The 15701-nt window shown below is 38.2% G+C and overlaps 3 protein-coding genes across 5 annotated transcripts; 2 read left to right on the top strand and 1 right to left on the bottom strand.

The window, feature by feature from the left end:
- Positions 1-30: 30 nt before the first annotated feature.
- On the top strand, positions 31-7182 carry DRM3 (S-adenosyl-L-methionine-dependent methyltransferases superfamily protein). 2 transcript variants are annotated; one of them, XM_022283109.2, is made up of 11 exons: positions 31-248; positions 1652-1736; positions 1829-1912; positions 2093-2189; positions 2456-2502; positions 3180-3281; positions 3584-3683; positions 3770-3882; positions 4436-4535; positions 4767-4846; positions 5774-7182. In XM_022283109.2, exons 2-11 carry the CDS (start codon positions 1734-1736, stop codon positions 7112-7114), a joined length of 2067 nt encoding a protein of 688 aa, XP_022138801.1. In that variant the 5' UTR covers positions 31-248; positions 1652-1733; the 3' UTR covers positions 7115-7182. The 2 variants fall into 2 exon arrangements, with proteins under 2 accessions (XP_022138801.1, XP_087982840.1); XM_088126714.1 differs by lacking the exon at positions 31-248 and adding an exon at positions 264-1007.
- A 32-nt stretch (positions 7183-7214) lies between these two features.
- On the bottom strand, positions 7215-9381 carry LOC111009879 (Pectin lyase-like superfamily protein). Its single transcript, XM_022283112.2, has 6 exons — positions 8870-9381; positions 8616-8783; positions 8490-8534; positions 8195-8402; positions 8035-8116; positions 7215-7949 (listed from the first exon to the last, which is right to left on the bottom strand). The coding sequence occupies exons 1-6, from the start codon at positions 9335-9337 to the stop codon at positions 7448-7450; spliced, it is 1473 nt and encodes a 490-aa protein (XP_022138804.1). The 5' UTR covers positions 9338-9381; the 3' UTR covers positions 7215-7447.
- A 2291-nt stretch (positions 9382-11672) lies between these two features.
- LOC111009681 (Protein phosphatase 2C family protein) lies at positions 11673-15656 on the top strand. Of its 2 annotated transcripts, none has more exons than XM_022282854.2 (2): positions 11673-11912; positions 14422-15656. In XM_022282854.2, the coding sequence occupies exons 1-2, from the start codon at positions 11778-11780 to the stop codon at positions 15403-15405; spliced, it is 1119 nt and encodes a 372-aa protein (XP_022138546.1). In that variant the 5' UTR covers positions 11673-11777; the 3' UTR covers positions 15406-15656. The 2 variants fall into 2 exon arrangements, with proteins under 2 accessions (XP_022138546.1, XP_087982351.1); XM_088126225.1 differs by having other exon boundaries at positions 11772-11912; positions 14505-15656.
- Positions 15657-15701: the final 45 nt, after the last annotated feature.

Raw genomic sequence — 15701 nt, 5'->3', positions numbered from 1 at the left:
TACAATAATAAAAGTGTCCAGGCGGGAGTACGATAACCCGAGTAGGCGCTTCCGCACTGAAGCTTAAGCTGTGGAGCTGGAGCTCGGCATAGCCAGTCTCGGATCTTTGAGCATCTTCATTCGTCACGCACACCCCTTGGCCCTTCCGTCAAATTCAAAACGGCGGTGTGACCTCACCTCGCATCCTGTATTCTGTCCCGTTGCCCGTTAACTGATTCCCCCTCTCTGGCAGTGGAAGCTACATTCAGGTCCGATTCCCCTGTTTGCTCTCTAATTTTTGGGTTTCGTATGCTGTTGTGTTTCTATTTCTATGGATGACTACTGTTTCTTCTTTTGTTAATCAATCTTACTGCCGATTTAATTCTACCTTTTCCTCTTCTCACTGACACCCCCAGATGTAGAAAGAAATTTTATGTTCCTAGACCACTGAAGTTCAATTGACTCTTTTCAGCTTCATGATGCAACCATCTTTTTCTTGCTCTCTAAAGGAGCCTTCTTTCTCAAACCTTGCATGAACTTTTACCTCCTTTCTTACTGCCTTTTCCTTGAGTTCTTTGTTTAGTGAAGTCTCAGTTGATTTATTATGTGAAATATTTTACCGAAACCATTTTATAGGCAGCATGACTTTTATGTGACCTCTTGTATTGACACTTTCGGCTCGTACTAGAAAATGTGACCTGCCACTTGCCATTGCATGTAACTCTAATGTTGTTTTCAACGCTTATGCGGTATTTATTATTTTGTGGTGTTTGATTTTAGGGATATAACATTTCAGCTTTATGGTATGCGACCTTCAAGTTGTACTTAGAAGCTAAAACTCATGGTATTTGGTGAAAATAATGAAGATTCACAAGTAACTCTTGTATTGTTTTTGGTACTTCAAGTACGATGTAATTGTAGGCTCTTTCCACAAGAGCATTTTGACTAATTTCCAAATACTTGGTTGAGTTTGGTTATTGTAGAGTACTGTGGAATCTGAAGATCCACAAGAGCACTTATGCTAAAATGTGAGCCATAAACATGTGTACGACTAGTGATTTCTTTGTTACCAAGCATAACCTGTACTCCTAGTCGGGACTCGGAAGAACTTTGTCCAGACTTTTGACAAATATCAATTATAGGATTACAGTGCCAATTCTGCCATTGTTAATTTGTTATGAACAATAAAACACAAAGTCTCGCCCTTTATTAAATGATTTGAAAAGATTAATTTTTACTCGATTTAACATGGTAGTGGCCCAGTTTTTGGGGTATTGATGATCTAATAAAGTCTTAAAATAGAAGATCTTTAAGTTCAAATCTGTGCGATGACATTTTTTTTTTTCATTTTAAATTAATAGTTCACATGCTAGGTCTCATACTTTAGAATTAGTACCCGAGCACATTTGTAAGAGAGGGTACTAAAGATTGACTTAAAAGGATTTAACTTATGGCTTAAGTTTTTCATGTCCAGTGTGATTTGAGTTCGAAATCTCATGTTAGAACAAAGGATGATGGTGATTGTAATGTATCTACTTTTATTCCTAAAGGCTATAGTGTGACAGGCCCCTAACCAGGACTCAGAACCCTTGACATGCTGTTTTTGAGGTCATGAAATAATTATTATTCAATTGTTTGACTGACTATCAGAATCGATGATCATTCTTTTCAGGGCAATCGAAAAATCAATCTAGTCCCTTGAAGGTGAAGTTTAAAGCTACTCCTAGTCCTAGCAACCACTACTTCAAAACTTAATGGTATGTGCAAATAAGACATATTATGATGTATCATCGGAAACTTAAATGCACATGTGGATCAACATCATGGCGCTCTTATTTTTGTTCCTTAGGCCGGCAATAAGCCTATAGTACCAAAGGAAGAGGTCTTGGATTTCAGGTTGCCTTCTGATGTGATTTATTCGAGGCATGATGGGGTATGTATAACTCTAACCTGCTAAAATACCTTGTCTTGGTCTCCACTCTTATGGTTTCAGTGGATCAAGTTTAAATTCGAATTTTGCATTTCAATTGTTATTGTCACTTTGAACCTGCATCCATTTTGAAAAGATTAAGGGAATGAATTTGCTCAAATTTCCAGTTCTTATAAATTTCAGGATGGTGGTGCAAGCTCATCTGGGAGTAACATAAGATCATTTTTCATAGATATGGGGTTCCTGCCATCCCTTGTTGATAAAGTGATTGAAGAAAAGGGTACGTGCATTCAGAACTCAAATGATTCCTTTTTAATTGTTAGGAACCAATACCTTTCTCATGGGTGGGGGCATTAAATTATGTTCTTCACCTGTTCTCTTTAGAAAATTGAGAAGAGAGTACCTTTTCCTTTAATGTTGACCTCATGAAGTTTCTCCAACACCAAGGAAAAATTTCACTAGAAATATAATTATGACTTTGACATGTAACATATGTACATAATGTGAATAATCCTCACTAAGAGTTATATCTCATCTTAAATCCAGGTGAAGATGATGTAGAATTGTTATTAAATACCCTGACTACGTATTCGGTAAGTAGCCCAGATAATCTGTCTCATTTTAAGTAACTATTGAAGTATTGTAGTCTTATTAAAAATAATAGTCTTGAGAAACCAGTTCTAGCAGACAGCATTATAGTTAATTATTGTTGTTAAATGACTTCTTATATCTATCAGCTTTTTGGGGTTACTGGTTTTTTAGTATTAAAGCTTCATTGGAAAAGTGAACGTGTTTCCTTAATTGACTGAGTCGTCTGATTCTCTTGATGGCTTGCGAAGGGGTAAAAAGGGTAGTAATCCTCCAAATTTTGCTATAAACTGTTATAAGGAGGTAAGCTTTTGATTACTTTAATTATGTAAAACTTCATCTTGACCTTAATATGTAATAACCTGTCCTTGGATTAACTGGATAGCCATAGGGTGTACCATAAAAAAACAAGCTTAGTCGCATTAAGATTGTCAGTTTATTAATATATCCTGGAGTTTTCATTGTTCCATTAGTTTCATTCATCGGACAGATTTAGAAGGCATTCAACTGATGGAACAATTTTTAGTGACTTATAGTTGCAGCAGTATTTAGTCATGGCTCAACAATTTGCATCTGAATTTTTATTTTATTTTATTTTATTTTTAGATTTGGCTCTTCTTCAGTTATAAATTAACTATATTGTTTGCTTTGAAAGTTTAAGTAATTTTATTTCTTATAATAGGTCGTTCAAGCATCAAAACCTGAATCATCAGATTCTCTAGACAGCTTATTTGATGACAAGGATGCAAGCAATGAAATCTCTCAAGTTGTTATTCCAAAGGAGGTAACCTACATACTGATGCCATGCAACTATCTTGATTGTGTTGCCGTGTTGTGTATATTTTGTTTACTTGAATCTAATTAGTTGAAAATGCAATTTATGCAATTCCCAGGTGGGTTTTGATGGATTGAATAGGACTAGCAGGTCACTGCAAGATTAAATTTATGTTCTTCCCTCATTTACTACTATTTCTTCTTTTTTCTTTGTGTGCATGGAACCGTGTTTTTGTTAGTTTATCAGATAGAATGCCATTATATAGAAGCTACAAAATTTTTTTACTACTCAGTCTATTGTATTTATTGCAGGAGGTCGATGATTATTATGGCAGTAGTGATAGCAAAAGAGCATCCTTGTTAATGATGAACTTTACTGTTGATGAAGTTGACTTTGCAATTGATAAGCTTGGTTAGTACGTTCTGGATCAGTCATCTAGATTGAAATTATCGTCAAATATTTATGTAGTCATGTGGATTTCTTATGATGCATTTCAGGTGGAGATGCTCCAGTTAATGAATTAGTAGATTTTATAACTGCTGCACAGATTGCTGAAAACTTGGAGATGGAAACTGATGATACGTTCTGTAATAATGAATTGAAAAAGGAGGTTGTTTTTCATTATTTGAGTTCACGTGACTATTTTATCTCAGAACTGTTGGATGTTTCACGATTGTACCTAAATGGGGTTTGAAAATGAACTCTGCTTTTGAATTATGAGTTTGGATACTAAGACGTGACGATGCATACTTATACATACACAATAACGTTTATACTATGCATAATTCACGTACACACAAACACATAAGGCGCTTTTCTTGGGATCCTTGTTGCCCCTATGGCACCCTTGTGGCTTGTAATATCATGCCTTGATAAAAGTTGTACTTATCATTGCAAAAAGACATGCATGTTTTATATATACGCATTTGCATTTTTATAGACTTGGCCAGCTTGGTTTTCATTGTTATTAATGACCTTGTAGTTACTGAGTTGACCATGTGGATCACCATTTTGTATCAGCTTTTTTTTTTTTGGGTCATTGTCTACATTTTGCATTATGCTTACCATATTTATATCTAGCATAATCTTTAAATCTTGTATTTGCTGTTTCTTTCTTTCTATTGTGCTTACTTTTCCTAATGTTAGTCTAAAATTTTTCCCAGGAAAATGATGAAACCTTGTTTGTGACTATGGAGAAAACACTTCGCTTGCTCGAAATGGGTTTCTCTGAGAATGAGGTTTCTTTGGCAATTGAGAAGTTTGGTAAGCATACGACTCCCAGAAGCTGGCCACATTGCAAGTTTGATTTGTGAATCATCTCAATATCTAGTCAGTTTAATATTGTTTAGGTCTTTCAATTGGCATGATAATGTTTAGAGTTTTTCTGTTTATTCTGCTCTAGGATGCTAACTTATCATCCACTTTCACTTTTATTTTGTGTGGGAACTGCATTTGGGCTTTCTTATCACTAAATTTAGGTCATCAATCCTTCAGGTTCTGACACCCAAATTTCAGAGCTTGCTGAGTCCATTGTTACAGGTCGAATTGCTGGTAACTACCCTGGGAATGATAAGGTTCTTATACTTGTATTTTGCTGCTCGATGTATTCATACCTATCTGCTCAAAATACCCTTAAACACATTTGGCTCCGAATAAGGATATACATTTATCTAGTATGTATGTATTTGTTGTGTCCGAAATCCGAAACCTTCTTTTCTTTAAGTAGGACCAGGACATAAACATCACACTAATAGATAAAAGAAGACAAAATTCGTCCCCTAGATCACCCATGAATCCAAAATCTTAAGCCTTCTTTTCTTTTTGTTGGAAATAAAAATCACATTATTAAAAATTTGCAACACAAAGAGGCCTAAGAAATACTAAAATCAGAAGAGCTTGTAATAAGTAAATGTTAAACTCTATCCCAAACTTTGTCGACTTCTTCCGTCTGGTCTTAAATAGTTTATCTTGTTCTTTCCCTACCCAACATCCCAACATGAAGTCAACCATAAATTTCCCAAGAGCTTGCTATAACTACCGAACTTTAAAGAGGTACATTAGTTTTTTAATTAGAAGATAATTAATTCTTAGACTAACAAAAACTATATATTCAACTCTAGCCTAAAATTTGACATCCTCTCTACTTTTAAAAATTATCTTGTTTCTTCCCTATAAAATGTTCTCAAGTAAAGTCAGCTCCACACATTTCCAAAATAGTTGCTCGTTTGAATTCAATAATTTATAATTCTATTGATTGAATAATTTATAATTCTATTGCACGTGTTATTTTGAATAAAATTAAGACTCTGTTATTGTGCATTATATTTATTTTATGTTTTGTCTTCTGTGAAAAGATTGAGGTGTTGATTCTTGTATTATGTGGCCAAGCATCTGGTGGTACCAAACTTATGTGATATTCCCACTTCTGTGTATGACTTCCTGCAATATATCATCTTATATTCCAAATTCTAAACTCCATTCATTTCAATGGCTTTGTGCAGTATACCCCAAAGTCATTTCAGATGGGTGGTTTACATACTCCGGAAGATTGTATGGAAAAAGTTAAAGCTGAGGAATCCAGTTCAGATGCAGTTTCTCTGTCAAGGAACATTAACATTGAGGAAATATTGAAGGGTAAAAGACCAAAAGAAGAATCTATGGATAACCTTCTGAATCCTATCCCTCGTTTAGATGTTAAATATAAAGGGAAAAGGCCAAAGCAAGAATATGCTGATGACTTGAGTTCTCTCCACGGTCCCGGATGGATGGAAGCAAAAGTTAATCCAAAAATCACCAGATTTGACATGCCCCCACCTTCAAAATTAAATCCCTCTAGGAGTCTTGATAAGGTGGTGGCTAAACCTCCATTTTTCTTGTATGGAAATATTCTGGATGTAACTCGCGATTCTTGGGAAAAAATTTCCAAGTTCCTATATGCCATTGAGCCTGAATTTGTGGACACTCATTTCTTCTCAGCCTTGAGTAGAATGGAAGGCTACGTACACAATCTTCCGGCTGCAAACAGGTTTCACATTCTTCCAAAGCCTGCAATGACCATTGAAGATGCTATCCCACGGGCAAAGAAATGGTGGCCATCCTGGGATACGAGGAAGCTGTTGAGCTGCATCAATTCTGAAGTTAAAGGAGTATCTCAGCTGTGTGATAGTCTTTCAAAGATGATGACTGATTCTTGTGGCCAGCTCTCATCTCAACAGCAGAGAGATATTCTTCATCATTGCATAGCTTTGAACCTTATCTGGGTGGGCCACTTCAAACTGGCTCCTATGGACCCTGAACAATTGGAGCGTATGCTCGGCTACCCAGTAAATCACACCCAAGATGCTGAAAGTAGCTTAGCGGAAAGGCTTCAATCACTCAAGTATTGTTTTCAGACAGACACGCTGGGTTATCATCTCTCCGTTTTAAAGTCTATGTTCCCAGAAGGGTTGACCGTGTTGTCTATTTTCAGTGGAATAGGTGGGGCGGAAGTTGCACTGCACCGTCTTGGCATTCATTTGAAAGTTGTCATATCAGTTGAGAGTTCGGGTGCGAAGAGGAGGATTTTGCAGAAGTGGTGGCGCAGTAGTGGACAAACTGGGGAGCTGGAGCAGGTAGAGGATATACAGAAACTAACAAGCAACAAAATTCACAGTTTGATTAAGAAATATGGTGGTTTTGATTTGGTCGTTTGTCAGAATCCATGTTCTCGTTCTTTGTCGTCTTCAAAACTGAGTGGAGACGTTGAGGGTACAGCAAGTTTTGATTTCTCTATATTCTACGAGTTTGTCCGTGTTTTGCAGGCTGTAAGGAACACCATGGAAACATTGGAAAGAAAGAAGTGACAATCTGCTTGTTCTAATAATGCTAAATCCACAGATCAATATCAGACTACAATTTTGATTGCCTAAAATTTGTCACTTGATAACATCCACCTGCTCTAACTTGAACATAAAGCTGCATTTATTAGTGTAAATTACGAGGTACATAGTACAGGGCATCACATCACTCAATATGGGAGGATTAAAAAATGAACCCAGAAAGGGATGGAGTTGGAGCCTAAGCGAATAATAATCATCAAGACCCATTCACAGAAAATGGCTCTTGGGTGGTGTGGAGGCTGTATACGGTATTATTTATTATTGTTCTTAAACTTGTAAACCTAAGAGAAGCAGTGTTTAGCAGCTATATTCAGAGGTCTCTGCAACATTCTGAGGTTGTCCATCTTGCAAACAATCAATGGGTGGAATGGTCAAGGTCTCCTGAATCCCATATGCATTCCAGCAGAAAGGATCTTCCACCAACTCGCCCTCATGTGGGAGCAGCTCTACTTCAGACATTGTGATATTTGTGCAGGCCACCGTGTCGCTGCATGCAAAGTGAATTGGAGTGTTCCTGACGTCGTAAGTTCCCTTGATGTTCCTGTACAACACTTGGTTCACGAACACAGCTGAGGTCTGGTTCAGACAGCCCTTGGATAAGCAGTAGTACTGGTCAACTATGATGCAGTTTCTAACATTCTCCATCTGTATGTTCTCGAACAAGATGTCGCTCACCGAACCCGACCCTCCTTGCCATGTCTTTATTCTCACTCCATTGTCCGAGTCTCTTATCACTGCATTTCTCACTGTTATGTTGGAAACGCATGCCTGAGAATTGTGGACACCCAAGCTCCCAATGCTGCTCTATTCCAAAACCAAACATATTAAACTCTGTCTAGTGATGAATAAATGGAGAAGGGGATCTGAATTGAGATTGTTGGTACCTAATCCCATGACTGGGCCCGCAAGTGACGCCTTCAATGTCCACATTTGCACAGCCAGGCCCGATTGAAATGCAATCATCACCTATTCAAATCATATATCAGTAAAAGAGGTCTCTAAAGATGAGTCGACAAAAGTAAAACCATCTTTCTAGTTTTATACCATTAGATATCATGGAGTTGTATATTCCAACCCCTTTGGTATTCTCAATGTGGATTCCATCGGTGTTGGGACTCAGCTTCGGGGAAGATATTGACAGCTTTTCTATCAGAACTCCTTCACACCCATCGAATTTCATATGGAACTGAGGACTGTTTTGGATTCGCAAGCCGCTCACCACCAAATTGCTGCTCATGAAGAATCTTATTAACTGACATCCCAAATATCAAAGAGTCAGCATTAGCCCTTCATAGATATTAGATGATGGAGAGAGAGAAGATGTGTGTTTCCTTCTTACCGCAGGGCTGTCGCATGGTCCTGGAAGAGTCGACCCATTCGGACCCTGAAGTGAAAAATAGTTTAGTCTTTGGTTGAAACTGAAAGAATGATAGTGAAGTGGATAAATGTAATGTGGGTACCCTACCCGGTGTGGTTTGCATGGCAACTCCCACCATTTCTGGCCATTCCCTTCAATGGTTCCAGTTCCAGTCATTGTCATCTGATCCAGCCTGTAAAACACCAGCCATTGCCGCACACTGTCTGCCTTCGGCCACGACTCTGGTCCGTCTGGTGGCATCAGGGACCCATCCACCTGATTTGTTGCATTTACACCTACTTTTCATTCCAACTTCCACATGAACGAGGGAAATTTAATTTTAAAGTAGTAGTCTTGCTAACCTTAAACACGAGTCCTGGTTTGCAAGGTCCGGAGAAGATTGTTGAAGTAATTATGAAGCAATGATCGGAGGGAACTAGAATAGTGGCAGATTCTACAGCACAGGCTGCTTTCCATGCTGCCCTGAAGGCAGCAGTGTCATCGGTGCAGCCATCTCCGACCGCGCCATAATCTGTGACGTCGAAGACACAATCAGAAGTTGAGTTTCGGGGATCGTCTGGGTAGGGATCCGATGGCACTGATGGAGCTGGCTCAGCAGGAGGTGAAGGAGCTGGCTCAGCAGGAGATGAAGGAACCGCCTCTTCTGGTGGCGGTGAATAAACAGGGGATGGAACAGAGGGATCCTCGTCCGGCTTCTGTTTCTTCTGTCCCTTGTGAAAATGGTATCTTCCCTGCACATTGCTCGAATTCTCCACCAACAAAATGGCTGTGATACAAACCAGTATAGCAAGAACCCGATTGAACTCCATGGAAACAACAGAATGTAAAATGTATCTGCCAAATTTAAACAGAATGTGAGGAGAGGGGCGGCTTAGCAATCTAGGCCAGAAAGTGAAGCAGTGAGAATTGCATCTGCGTGTCACCCAGCAGTGACAAAAATCACACTTTGAGAAAGCAGTAATGGAGAGCGACGGCGAGCTGGAGAATGGGAAGGGACTATGAAGGAAGATAGAGACTTGAGTTATAACAACAAATGTAAGGAACCTCAACTCAATGAAGTAGGCACAGGCAGGCTGGCTGGCTGGACACAAGCTATATATATGTAAATTTGTAATTTCTTTAAAAGAAAAAAAAACAACAAACGTGCTGCAGAAAGGGAACACGTGTCGACTTCACAGAGATGGGAATATTATAGTAAAAGAAAATAACTGGAGGCCTTTCAAGGACAAAAATTAAATATATATATATATATTATATAATATGGCTGCAATGCATTTGCATGGAGAGAACATGGCGGGTCCTGAGAGATCTGAGGTTCTCCTGGATTTAAACTAATGATATTGAAAAGGTGAAGTGAAAATTGAAATGTGGGTTTTTCTAGATACTGGTGCAGTGCAGTGAAGGAAATGAGTTGGGGCCTGGTGGTGGGCAGGTGCAGCAGGTGAGATATCAACAACGGGGCTGGGGGCGGGTGGCTACTGATGGCTGGCATTTGTAGGCCAGAAATTTGATCTGAAACAGAGTGGAATACAAAAACAAGGGTGAATGTGAATGGCCCATTTTGGTTTCAAAGGGAAAAAAAGGTGTATAGGGAGAGGCAGAGGTTATGTTATGAGTCCCGTGAATCTATCTTGTTCTTTAGCTTTTCTGCTGCCTACCCTTCTTGATTTCAAATATATATATATATATATATTCTTTGTATGGAATTGAGATCCTTCACGGTCACGGGTGGGTGTCTTCAATTCTTGTGGCTCACCACGTCCCATCTGTCCTCTTTTATGAAAAAAAGAAAGAAAGAAAAAGAGAGAGAGAGGGTGTGTGTTGTGTTGGCTTGGTCTGTCACGAGGCACCCTCTTTTGAATAAAACAATAAGAATTGCGATTTAATGAAAGCATCGTGAATTAGAGTTGGAAGGGGAGGGGCTTTTAGGCTTTTAGAATTTGGGTGCTGTGAGTTTGTGGTTTTTAGTGGTGACACGTTGGATATTTGTAGAGTATAGTATTGTAAAGGCAACTATCCTTCACTTCACACACAACACAAAACACACAGGTGATTGTGTATTCATTATTTCATAATGTAAATTGTAATGTAGTAAAGAAAGTGAGGTGGAGACTGCAGAAAGGGACTGATAGAAAGATGACAAGCATTTTTGCTTGAAGATTTAATTTTTATGTGTTTTTTAACACTAAATGTTGTAGAGTCAGACAGCTCTCCGTGAGACTAGTCGAGGTGTATAACACAGGCACAGTCAAGTTTTGGGTAGTGCATTTTGAGTATAAAACTTTGGGTAGTGCATTTCGAGTATAATTAGTCTCAAGCGAGAAGGACAAGGACAATTTGTTGGTTATCACTGAATTGTGTTAATATGAAATTTTATTCCCATTGGAGAAGGAAGTCAGGAACCAGGACAGGAGAGAAACTCGGAAACGCCACTATTTGGGATTGGGCTTGGGCCTATTTGGGCTTGGAGTGTTGGTTGCAATGTGTATGTCCAAATAGTTATAGGATGAGCCGAGAGGGGATAGTTTTGGGTGAAATGAGGAATCAATCAATCAAACACTTCATTTGGGTATGGATTCTATCGTGGGGCAGTGCAAATCCATATATGTGGGTGGTATTTTTAGCCCGTAAAGATAAGGAGGATTAATAAATATTTAGAAATGTAAAAATAATTTTTTTTAATAATGACCATCAGGGTTTTTTTTTGCTTTAATTGCATTAATATTTTAAATAACTTTAATTGTTTCATATTTATTACTTTTATGACATACTTTTATAAATATTTTAACGTAAAATTTGTTTATTTATTTGTAATTTAATAAATAATATCAATACTTATTTAGGATTGATATTAAGTAATTTTGTAATATTACATTGTTTTTTTTTTTTGAGAAAGTGTAATAATACTTTGTTATTGATAAAGATATATATATATAACTTTGCATATCTTGAAGTTGGGGTTCAGAATTCTTGCATGCCATATTTGTTGCAGTAGAAATCGAACAGTAATCCAACATCAACATCAACTATTTTATATTATCTAACATATATATAAATACCGATAGTGAATTGGAATCTCGGGGAAAAACGAAAAAAAAAAAAAAATCTTAAAAATATATAAATTCCAAACACTTAAACTTGGAGTTGCAGATATAATATTATTGATCCTGATAAAACAAAACCCTTTTACCCTGGGTTCGTCCTGCCTCGTTTGGTGCCCTTGGGAGATACAGGATCGCCACTCAGAAGATGGTAGCTGAAGCAGAGATCATATGCCCGCAAACCCTTTCTGTGATGAACGTCAACTATCATCTTCGCGTAACCGAAGAACGCGATCTTCAGATCGATTTGCCGCACCCTTCTTCGTCTCCTATATTTCCCGAGGTTTGGATTCCCTCATTTCACCCTCCGTTTCCGTGTTTTTCATTACACGATGTTTGTTTCCGTATCTTTGTGATCTTGCCTCTGGATTTTTTTCTCTTTTAGTTTTTACATTTCAATTTTGTTTCGTATGTGGGCATCGTTTCACGTTCGTTTCTCTTTTTGTTTCTTGTGGAAGGTATGAGTTCGTATTTATGTCGATCGGGATTGGTCTATTGCTTTTGCCATAAGTTGGTTGTTAAAGCTCTCTTATCCTTCCTTATAGATGGTTTTTCTGGAATCAGTATGCCTTTATTACATTTAATTTCATCGCGTATGTTAATACAGGATTGGAAGTGTAGTTGTAAACTTCCGACAATCTTCCACCATAAAATTGAATTCGGTTAAAATCATTCTATTTACTGATTTTTCCAAAAAAAATGTCATCATCCCTTATTGTTCCTACTTCAGTTTTCCTCATTTCTGTCCCCATTTCAGTTTTTATAGTTTCCTTTCCTCAGTCCCGCTTGAATGCAACTCAAAACATTTTGATTTTTTTTGGGGGCCTTAATTTTCCAGACAGCTTTAACAAGATGTAGGGTATAGAAACTTCCAATTCCCTCTCAGAATTGATGAAAGATCAGAAGGAATAAACTCCTTCGACTTTGGTGCATCTTATGCAAAAAGAAATTTGGAGAAACAGAAGCCATCTCATATTTTGACAGTTACAAAATCTTAGTGAAACTATTCGATTCTTTTGTTCCCATGGTGGTGTCTTTCTAGTAATGCTTCCCAAAGTATTCAATAGCTTCCTTTTTGCGTTTTCTTTAATCTGAAGGCTAAGGTTTTTTGGTCCTCTGCTATTAAATTAAGTGTTTGGGAAATATGGCTGGAAAGTCTCTAGAAATTTGAAAATATGGTTATGGTGCTATTCATAAAATTTGCGGAGTGTAGGCATGAACAAGGTTGGGAGTTGCATGCAAAAGACACATAACCCACATACAACAGTCAACACATCCCCCACCAGAGGCTTAAGCCCACATGCATTTAATACATAAAGCTTAAAGCTTAAGCACACATGCATTTAATATTAATTTATAATAATATTTGGTTCACACCACATAACACTCGTATATATATAGACACACACGTATATACACACACACATACGTATATGCATATACATATATATATGTATATACATAATACACACACATATATAGCGTGCGTGTGTGTGTATAAAGAAGGGAAATTAAGCAGCAGAAAGAGCTGTGATGTGGTTGACAACTTCAGCCTCTGAGAGCACAAAGATCAATGGCGTTGAGCTTGGTTTCTTCTTTGGTTTCAGATTTGAGAAGGTTGTGGTAGTTTTGTATCAAAAGGAGGAAAAAAAAACCAAACCAGTGGTTCTTTTTTCCCCACGGCATTGAAATTTTGTAACTAGCAACACCCTTCAGCCCAAACGTCCCAAAACTACTACTTAAAAACTTTTCTAGATTTTTGTGAACCCTTTTTCTTTTCCCTTTCTATATTAAATTGAAACCAAAAATTAATCTACAATTCAAAAAAAAAAATCTGCACAACCAACCCCAAGTTCTCCTTGACATGCTTGGTCTCTTCTGCAGCTTTTGAGGGAAAGACACCTTTTTAACAACAAAAGGTTCATGTTCTGATACATGGTAACCCTAAGTTCTTTGTTTTCCACACAACTAAGTTGAAACATGGAAGCTATCTACACTGAAGGTATCAATTTCACCACGCCTCCCTCGTTACTTAACAATCCAAATTCGAATTACAACACCCATCACGACTACCACTTATACAAGAACTAGATGAGAGACCCAAGATGTCATCTTCATCCATTTTCCTACTTAGTCAGTCACATCTTCTGTTTGATTAATTTTTTTTAAATTCAACTCAAAGTTGCCCTCAAGATGCAGCCCAGTTGGCAAGGGCTTGGCGTCTCTTGGTCATACTGGCTTAGAGGTCTCAAGTTCGAACTTTCTAGTGAGCTTAATACCCAAAACTCTTGATGTCTCCCGAGTTCGAGCTGGGCGGGGGCACGCACGGGTGCCCCTGGGTATGTGGGAGCAAAGCTCCAACTCCCACTTAAAAAAAAAATCAACTCAAAATTGTTCAATTTAGGAAGGGTGGGGCTGGGGTTGGGGTTCGAATTGCAGGAAAACATGACTTTTCTGGATACTGATAAGTTATCACTTTCTACTTTGTTATTCTTATATGCTTAGCATAATTACGTTGCACTGCTGTATGATTTGTATGAAGTGTGAATAATTACTCACTGCAGTGCCGATACAGACGTGGAATCCTCTGCTGACGGTATACTTGCTTCTTGCTGGAATAATTGCTCTAATTCATTTTGTCCTCTTAGTTTACTTCTATTAGTCTGTAGTTTTTAAGCTTGATGTGTTAGGTGTTTTCTGTGCTGCCCATATTATGATAATGCGTTCCGTACCAAGTTTTGAAATATGTAGAGCAGTTCTTTACCTTGCCCTTTTTATTTTTGGTCAAGCAGGCAGTTAGTTGTTCAGATATCATTGAAGATGCCCATATAGAGTCAACTGCCATAGAATTTGTTCCAACTATTCGTTCTGGTAGCTATGCAGACATTGGAGCTCGAGACTCTATGGATGATGAACATGTCTGCATTGATGATCTGTCTACCCACCTCAGATTTATGTTCCAGTGTGCTATGCCCAGTGGTTTCTATGCTGTTTTTGATGGTCATGGAGGACCTCACGCAGCTGCTTTTGTCAAGAGGAATGCAGTGAGATTATTTTTTGAAGATGCTGATTGGTTAAAAATGCTAGATACTAATCCTATCTCCTTGAAAGATGTGGAGAATTCTCATCGCAAAGCCTTTCTACTAGCAGATCTTGCCTTAGCCAATGAGCAAAGTGTTAGCAGCTCATGTGGGACAACTGCATTGACGGCATTGGTTCTTGGAAGGCATTTGCTTGTTGCAAATGCTGGTGACTGCCGAGCAGTCTTATGTAGGAAAGGTGTAGCAGTTGCAATGTCTCAAGATCACAGGCCTTCTAATTTGCTTGAGCTCAAGCGGGTAGAAGGGATGGGTGGGTTTGTAGATGACGGGTATCTTAATGGCTATATTTCAGTAACCCGAACCTTGGGGGATTGGGACCTGAAATTGCCAAATGGCTCCTCATCACCTCTGATTGCCGAGCCACAAGTGGAGCATGTTATTTTAACAAAGGACGATGAGTTCTTGATCCTTGGCTGCGACGGGATTTGGGATGTTATGTCAAGCCAATATGCTGTCAGTCTTGTTCGACGTGGGTTGAGGAAGCACAATGACCCACATCAAAGTTCCCGAGAATTAGTCCTAGAAGCTTTGCGACTTAATACATCTGATAATCTTACTGCAATTGTGATCTGTTTTTCTTCTTCCAGCTGCGTTCCTCAGCAGCGAATATGGAAGTCGTGTTGTCTGACAGAAGAGGCTAGAAGTAGATTGAGGAGCTTGTTAGAAGGAAACTGATCATCGCATTTAAAGTATAATCAATTCTCGGTCTGTTTGTGACTGCTTCAGAATAAGGAAAAAAAATACAAAAAGAAAAAAAAAAGCAGCCAGCAGTTTTGTAGGGATACAAAGGAATAGGTTGATTGGATAGTTGAGGTGAGGATGGTACAATTGCGATTGTCAATTAGATTTTTGGAACGAGCCAACTTAATAGGATTTGTTCCGTCATTATATGTAAAGTAATAATGAGAAGCTCCTTATCCCGTGCACACCTCCAATTCCCTTCAAAAATATTTTTGTTTCTTTGGGTTTAG

The sequence above is a fragment of the Momordica charantia genome (assembly GCF_013281855.1).
Source record: "Momordica charantia cultivar OHB3-1 chromosome 7 unlocalized genomic scaffold, Mcharantia_2.0 BLBB01000007.1, whole genome shotgun sequence".
NCBI classification, from domain to species: domain Eukaryota; kingdom Viridiplantae; phylum Streptophyta; class Magnoliopsida; order Cucurbitales; family Cucurbitaceae; genus Momordica; species Momordica charantia.
Note: the sequence above shows the minus strand (reverse complement) of the source record. Positions and strands in the feature narration are given on the sequence as shown.

What these genes read in the sequence shown, in the direction of transcription:
- DRM3 (XM_022283109.2), top strand. An exon ending in AAGTTGTTATTCCAAAGGAG is followed by an intron (nt 3,282 to 3,583) that starts GTAACCTACATA and finishes TATTTATTGCAG; the next exon opens with GAGGTCGATGATTATTATGG. An exon ending in TTTGGCAATTGAGAAGTTTG is followed by an intron (nt 4,536 to 4,766) that starts GTAAGCATACGA and finishes TCAATCCTTCAG; the next exon opens with GTTCTGACACCCAAATTTCA.
- LOC111009879 (XM_022283112.2), bottom strand. Translation starts at nt 9,337, where the DNA reads ATGGAGTTCAATCGGGTTCTTGCTATACTGGTTTGTATCACAGCCATT. An exon ending in AACCAGGACTCGTGTTTAAG is followed by an intron (nt 8,784 to 8,869) that starts GTTAGCAAGACT and finishes GCAACAAATCAG; the next exon opens with GTGGATGGGTCCCTGATGCC. An exon ending in GACCATGCGACAGCCCTGCG is followed by an intron (nt 8,403 to 8,489) that starts GTAAGAAGGAAA and finishes TTGGGATGTCAG; the next exon opens with TTAATAAGATTCTTCATGAG.
- LOC111009681 (XM_022282854.2), top strand. Translation starts at nt 11,778, where the DNA reads ATGGTAGCTGAAGCAGAGATCATATGCCCGCAAACCCTTTCTGTGATG. An exon ending in CGTCTCCTATATTTCCCGAG is followed by an intron (nt 11,913 to 14,421) that starts GTTTGGATTCCC and finishes TTGGTCAAGCAG; the next exon opens with GCAGTTAGTTGTTCAGATAT.